Genomic DNA, 7,551 nt, shown 5'->3' with positions numbered 1-7,551 from the left:
AGTCTGGCTTGGGCAACATGACTTTCAGAGTTCTGCTCATGGTCACAGGGGTAGTTAGAGAGCCCTTTCCCATAAAGCCTGATACCCATGTCTTGAGTCCGACGGCCGCGCTAGTCGCTTTTAACTGGCCGACAGGTGCCCGGTATTTAGCCCCCGGATTCTAAGGAAAAATAGGACAGAAGAGCAAGTGAAAGCGGTATGATGGTGCTCACCGCTTGGTGATGGTCGATAGTCCCTTTGTGGTCGCCAAAATGTGTCTGGAATTGGTTCCTTCCGGTGGGTTCTTGGTCTCACTGAATTCAAGAATGAAGTCGCAGACCTTTGTGGTGTCACAGCTCTTAAAGATGGTGTAGGCCGGGCGCGGTGGCTCAAGCCTGTAATCCCAGCACTTTGGGAGGCTGAGACGGGCGGATCACGAGGTCAGGAGATCGAGACCATCCTGGCTAACACGGTGAAACCCCCGTCTCTACTAAAAATACAAAAAACTAGCCAGGCGACGTGGCGGGCGCCTGTAGTCCCAGCTACTCGGGAGGCTGAGGCAGGAGAATGGCGTAAACCCAGGAGGCAGAGCTTGCAGTGAGCTGACATCCGGCCACTGCACTCCAGCCTGGGCGGCAGAGCGAGACTCCGTCTCAAAAAAAAAAAAAAAAAAAAAGATGGTGTGTCCAGCGTTTGTTCCTTCAGATGTTCGGATGTGTCCAGAGTTTCTTCCTTCCGATGGGTTCGTGGTCTCGCTGACTTTAGGAATGAAGTGGCAGACCTTCCCAGTAAGTGTTATAGCTCTTAAAGGTGGCACATCCAGAGTCGTTTTTTCCTCCTGGTGGGTTCATGGTCTTAATAACTGAAGCCACAGACCCTTGCAGTGAGTGTTACAGCTCATAAAGGTAATGCAGACCCAAAGACTGAGGAGCAGCAAGATTCATTGTGAAGAACGAAAGAACACAGCTTCCACAGCACGGAAGGGAACCTAAATGCGTTACCACTGCCGGAGCCAGTGGCTGGCGTTTAGTCCCTTATTTGGCCCCGCCCACATCCTGCTGATTGGTCCATTTTGCAGAGCGCTGATTGGTCCATTTTACAGAGTGCTGATTGGTGCATTTTTACAGAGTGCAGATTGGTGCATTTACAAACCTTTAGCTAGACAAAGAGCACTGATTGGTGCGTTTAAATTCTCTAGCTAGACAGAAAAGTTCTCCAAGTCTCCACCTGACCCAGAGGCCCACCCTGTTTCACCTCTCAGTCCCACCTCTAGTAATTTATCCTAAGGAAATACTTTAGCTGTAGGGATGTTCACTGCAGTGTTACTTATAGCAATGAAAAAATTGTCCAACAATTGAAGGCTGATTAAACTATATACTTTCACAAATCCGATATGTAGTAATTAAAAATTGTATTGTAGAAGCAAACTTCTCAAACAGTGCTACTCCAGAGAATACGTGGTCATTTGCCAAGGAATATGTGAGGCCATAGGACAAACTTAGTTCATCTTTCTGAAGCACGAATTTTATTGGTGATTTGGGAGTGTGACAGAGGCTACTAGTTACCTGTCCCAGTGTCCATTCTTTTTCTTCCTCAGTAACAAAACTCTTGATTTGTAGCAGGGTGTGTTGCTGCTCACGAATAATAAGACTACATATCCCCATTCTCCAATGTGACTAGATGTGGCTTTAGGATTAAATGCAAACCAATGAGGTGTCAATTGTTATGAAAGACTTTCAGGGAGGCCACCTTGATGGAGCTGACTCACAGGGTTGAGACAAGGAAGTGACTTTTTAGCTACTTTCTGTACTTTTAAAAAAGCTTCTGTGCGGTTAAAAAAGTTTTTTAAAAATTATTCTTAAAGTGGAAACAAATATAGGTTCAAATGTTTGGCTAATTCTAATTTGAGGAGTACAAGAAGTGGAGAAAAAGAGGGGGATATGGGAGGAAGCGGATGCTTTATTTCTACGAGAATCTTGGATAAGCAATGCTTATTTTCCTCTAAGATTAAGTCCAATCTGAAAAGGCTGACAAGTCTCGTATAAATTGCTTGTGGTAGAGACTCCTTCTTTTGTGTTTTCACTGTGCCTATGGTTATTTCATTTTGTGCAATCCAAGATGCTCCCCCTTTTCCTTCTCCTCTTCCTCCTCCACCTCCTCCCAAATTTGCCTACTATATAATAGGCAGGGTTTCAGGATTTAGAAACGGTGCACGTGATTTCAGACTGTGCCTCTCTCTGACATCAGAAAACCTACATTGCCTAAGGCTGGGACAGAGTTGGCCCCAAAGTCTACTTAGAATTTGCCTGCGGCACAGCAATGACCACTGGGCCACAGCGCCTAGGATGCCCGCTGGGTACCAATCCTGGGAGTCAGGGGCGGTGCGAGTCGGGACCCCCACCCCCGGTCTGCGTAGCCAATAGCTCGGGACGGGAGCGGGAGGGGCGTGGCGTGTCCTGCAGGCGGCGCCGTGATTGGCACGCCGGCTCCCGCTGCCGGCGAGGGTGCCCTAAAGTCTACAGCTTGTGAGAACCCCAGGCGAGTGCGGACCTACAAAGTTTGTCCGCTCCGGCGCACCGTAGTGGCTTTTACCCTGGCCGGGCGGGTTGGGCACTGCTGGGCTGGGCTGGGCTGGGCTACGCGGCTTGAGCCTGGCTCTGTCCAGAGCGAGACCCTGATGGCTGCGGTGTTTCTGGTAACGCTTTATGAATACTCGCCACTTTTCTACATCGCGGTGGTCTTTACTTGTTTCGTCGTGACCACCGGTCTGGTATTGGGATGGTAAGTGTCCCAGGGGTGAGAGACGAAGCGGCGAACACCCCGGGAGTGGGGTCGCGACGACCTGCAGGGGGCACAGGAGCTGGAGGGCCGCGGGCCGGAGGACGTCGGGGATTCGGTGTCCCCAGGTGCCTAGGACTCCGACTTTCTCTGGAAGGAAAACAAAGTGGACCCTGCACCTGCGTCACTGCCCTGCATCACCGTGTGGTCCGCGTCGCTGGGGCATCTTGGGGTGGTACCTCATTGGAGTGTTTTACTCAGCTTTATTTCTAGGCGATAAAGCAGCCAGGAAGGGCTTGGGCCTGGTGTTGGGAGAAAGTGCTTCTCTAGTAGGCTTTTGTGCTGGATTCGGGCCTACTGTGTGTCCAGGATGAGTCAGTCACCTGTGCTACAGTGCACAGACTGGATAGTAAGCGAGGTTAATAGTTGTGATTCTGACCTGAATGGAGCCCTTAGCCTCCGATCCTTCAGAGTAACTTGTAACTGAACTGTTACCGTTTGAGAATTTAATGGTTTCTATATACATTCCACACCTTTTGAAGTAATATTTTGTCGATAGAATTGTAAAGTCATAATTTTAGAGCTGGAAGAGACCTTAGAAATAAGTTACACCGAAGGTAGACAGTTGCCTATTGGAGACAAGAGAATGGTCTGTTAGATAACCGCTGAGCGATTCTTCTAGCCTAGAGGTTCAATTTCTATCTTGAGGAGATGCTATTGTATCATGTTTAGACAAGCCTTGTAAATAACAGCGAGTCGAAACCGTGTAACTAGCCCACAACAGTTTTTCTAGGCCGCAGCCTCCAAAGTCCCTTTGAGAAGATAATAGTTACAAAAAGATCAAACAGCAGTTCTAAGTGGATAACTGCCATGGTCTGAGGTCAGAGAGGACTCAGTTGAAGAGAGACATGAGCTGGATTTTGGAGAATGAGCATCTTGAAAAATAAATGGAGTCAAATGTGTATAGTAGGAAATAAAAGGCAATTCAGAGAAGACAGCATCAACAGAGGGGCAGAGAACATGTTAGTGAATAAAGAAGGCTATGTAAAACGAGTTTTAAAATAGCCTTTGGTCACATATATGTGATTGCCTTAAAGAACACGGGCCCGTGTCAGTTTCTGAAAATATATGCCATCTTTAGGAAGTGATCAAAGTTTTAACAGGTCCACACTGCTCCTCACCCTACCAGCAATACAGCGTAGAATTCCTTGCCTTTTATGTGGATGAGGATTGGAAATACCAGTTCCTTACATGTAGGGGTCAGATTGGAAAACAAAGACCAATCTTAACACAGTTGGTTATTCTTGACCTGTCAGATTTCATTGCTAATGTTCATTACACAAAAGTTTGTAATTGAAATTAGGAAGGTGTTGCCCATGTGGAAAAAGCAGTCTTAACACAAGATTTTTAAATGACTATAATGTTAGTGTTATTCTCTTAATGAAGCATAATTTTCCTCCACTAACGAAAATAGTAACTAGTTGATAATTGCCTTATGTGCTTTAAATTTTATTTTAAATAGGCCAACTAGTTAGATATCTTAGATATCAGTCTTTAGTACTGGGAAGAGGATAGTCAGGAGCCTCATGTTTGTAGTGGTTAACAGACAGATTTTGGAGTCAGACAGACATAGGTTTAAATCCTGGCTCAGCCAGCTTTAAGACTTGGTTTGAACATTTAATAATTGCCAAATCACCCCATTTAGGTAAGACTTTTACAAGAGTGGAAGCCCATGTAATCATAGAACGTTTGGAAGTCTGAGCTAAGCAGTGCTAAGGCCACAAGACCATGTAAATACCAGTCACTTCCATCCTAATTTAGGCCTAACCAGTCATCTTGTGCCTAACACAACCCTTTTCTCCATCTGAGTTAGCTTTGCCCATGTAGATAAACTTTTTACTATGTTTTTTTGTGAACTTAAGCCAAGGCCACATATTTATTGACTAGAAATGATGAAAACTTGGACACCATCTAAATCTATTAAAAACATCTTTCTAATAGTACCCCATCAGAAGGGTAGTTACTATGCATGTTTTTCACCCTTGTCATTGTTTTGTTTTGTTTTAACCTCCCATAATACCATCCCTACTGTTCATGTGTTTTCTGTCATCGTTTTTCCCTTAGTACTGCTCTTGAGTTTTTCACTGTTTGCTTCCTTCCACTGTTTGCTATGTCCACCTGCACTGTGTGGAAGTGGAGAAAGAACAGGAGCATATGATTATTGAAATTCCAATAGCAATAGCAAAGAAGCATGCAACTAGAAATATAGTATTTTTCTTTCACCATGTAGTGGTTTCTGTGATCTCTGATAGCTTTTGCCAGGCACTGAGCACAAAGAAGCCCAAAAGTCCATTTACATCCTTTAACAGTTTCAAATAATCAGGGACCATAACTCCAGTAGCTACTCCTGGCCTGCTCTTGACTACAGTTTATTCAGCTGTTGACCTCAACTTCATACCACCCCTCTGCTTTGTGAATCTAGGGCAGAACTCTAAACTACATTTCTTCTTTGTAAGCTGACTGCCTATGGGGCTTTGCCAACAAGGGAGGGAGGCTGGAAGGCTGGAAGAGGATGAAGGGACTTGCTGCTTCCTGTTGATTCCTTTTCTTGTCTGTCACTTGCCACGATAGTGCCTCACTCTGGCATTAATACGTGGTCCCACTTGTTCCAGTTTATGCTTTCCTACTCTGCTAGAATCAGCCTTATGCACTCCCTTAAAGATACCAGTATCCTTTCCTCAGATCTGAGTCCTGAGCTCCACAGAGTCTTTCCTCCACATTTCTAAACTATAGTAAATTCTCTTTATTCTCTTTTCTCTGTTCCCTTGTCCTAGGAGTGATAGCTGCTTCCTGCTGTTACTACGTCTTATCACATAAGTAGTAACTCAGTGTCCAGTTTTTGCCTTTTCTGTTCTTCAACATATGGTTAACATTTTTCATATGAAAATTCTCTTGATGTTGATGCTAGCAACTTTAAAAATCAAATCAAATCTCTCTGTTAAAATAATGGATGCATTTTCAGATTCTTGCATGGACCCTGACTGATAAAGAAATTGTCACTAAGAATGGGATCCTGGTGAGAAAACTTTCAAAGATAGAATTTGGGGCTTGGTTTGGTAATTTCTTTAGCTCTTTGCCAATGGGAAATAATCTAAGTAACCCACAACATGTAGTGGCATCACAATCAAATTAATACATTTGGTTGACTGTGACAAAATTATTTCTGAAGCTGTGTGCTGGAGGACCAAGTGGCTAAAGTGCTTGACTGTTATGGCAGTAATGATGACTACAGGGACTGAGAAAGAAGTGAGATGGGTGCCTCTGTGTTCACTGGAGCACTAACAGAAAGAAAATGTCAAACTCAGGTCTTCAAAGCATTAGATCGGTCAAATCTTAGAGAATCAGAAAGTTTCTGTGGTTCTAAAGCACTTTATTTTGTGTAGCCACAGAAAGACTTGCTAAAAATTGAACATAGTTTTATTTTATTTTATTTTTGAGACAGTCTTGCTCTGTCGTCTGAGCTGGAGTGCAGTGGCATGATCTTGGCTCACTGCCTATAATCCCAGCACTTTGGGAGGCTGAGGCAGGAGGACTGCTTGAGCCCAGAAGTTCGAGACCAGCCTGGGAAATATGGCAAAACTCGGTCTCTACAAAAAATACAAAAATTAGCCAGGCATGGTGACAGGTGCCTGAACACAGATTTAACTGCACTAGTAATAAAATTACCTGACCTTTGTCAGTGTCTCATTTAGAATATTGATTGGAAAGAAGTAGAACCCTGAGACTTGGAATGGGGACATCTAGGTAGACGTGGACAGAGCTGAGAATCTTGAAAAAAACTCCAGTCACTCTGAGCCTCCATTGTTGACAGAAGCTGCTTACTTTCCATGTGTGAGAAAATTAGCCTTCTCTTGCTTGAAGATCCTGTAATAACCTCACCTAGGGCAGTTGCTTTGCAAAGGGCTATCCACACTTAAGACCTGCCTCTATTATCTTGTCATGAGGCCCAGATCTCTGCATGCTGCCTAGTATAGGGACAAAATCTGATCTGACTGGAAATAGTCTGTCCTTGAAAAGAATTGCAAAATTTTGCTAACTTATATCTGTGGTATCCTGGGGAATATATGTGAGGATGGATTGTAAGCCAGAGAATAGAATGTAACTCTAGATCAGATCATATTTATTGATCTGGGTATATTCTCAAGAAATTCTGCATCTAAAGCATTAACTCATACTTGTTTGGTTGATTGAAACTTGGACTCATTGGTGATCTGTATTTTGTAATGTTGAGATTTCTGTTGTTGTTGTTTTTAAACATTTAGGTTCAGAGGTACATGTGAAGGTTTGTTACATAGGTAAACTCGTGTCATGGGTTTGTTGTACAGATTATTTCATCACCCAGGTATTAATCCCAGTACCCAATAGTTATCTTTTCTGCTCCTCTTCCTCCTCCCAACTTCCACCCTCAAGTAGATCCCAGTATCTGTCGTTCCCTTCTTTGGGCTCATGAGTTCTCATCATTTAGCTCCCACTTAAAAGTGAGAACATGCCGTATTTGGCCATCTCTTCTAGGAGATGGAACAGAAATGTTTAGTGCCTTCCAATTTCCCTGTGAGTACTGCTTTATCAGCATTCCCCACATTTTGACACGTCTTCATTTTTATTTGGGCCATGATTTAAAATAATTTCCCTTTTGATTTTTTTCTTGACCTCTAAGTTTGTTATTTAGTTTCCAAATATTTGGAAATTTTAAAAATATCTCTTATTGATTTATAATTTGATTCCATTGTGGTT

At 43.6% G+C, this 7,551-nt stretch overlaps 1 protein-coding gene across 2 annotated transcripts in view; it reads left to right on the top strand.

Moving 5' to 3' along the window:
- The first annotated feature begins 2,498 nt into the window (after positions 1-2,498).
- Positions 2,499-7,551, top strand: part of CGRRF1 (cell growth regulator with ring finger domain 1) — a 28,092-nt gene continuing 23,039 nt past the window's right edge. The window contains exon 1 of one of the 2 annotated variants that reach the window (XM_033187988.1): positions 2,499-2,760. In XM_033187988.1, coding sequence (XP_033043879.1) covers positions 2,657-2,760 — 104 coding nt within the window. In that variant the 5' untranslated portion in view covers positions 2,499-2,656. The remainder of the gene's footprint in view (positions 2,761-7,551) is intronic. The other variant, XM_033187987.1, reaches the window with a different exon arrangement.

Source organism: Trachypithecus francoisi, unplaced genomic scaffold, assembly GCF_009764315.1.
Source record: "Trachypithecus francoisi isolate TF-2019V2 unplaced genomic scaffold, Tfra_2.0 Lachesis_group3, whole genome shotgun sequence".
Classification (NCBI taxonomy): Eukaryota; Metazoa; Chordata; class Mammalia; order Primates; family Cercopithecidae; genus Trachypithecus; species Trachypithecus francoisi.
Note: the sequence above shows the minus strand (reverse complement) of the source record. Positions and strands in the feature narration are given on the sequence as shown.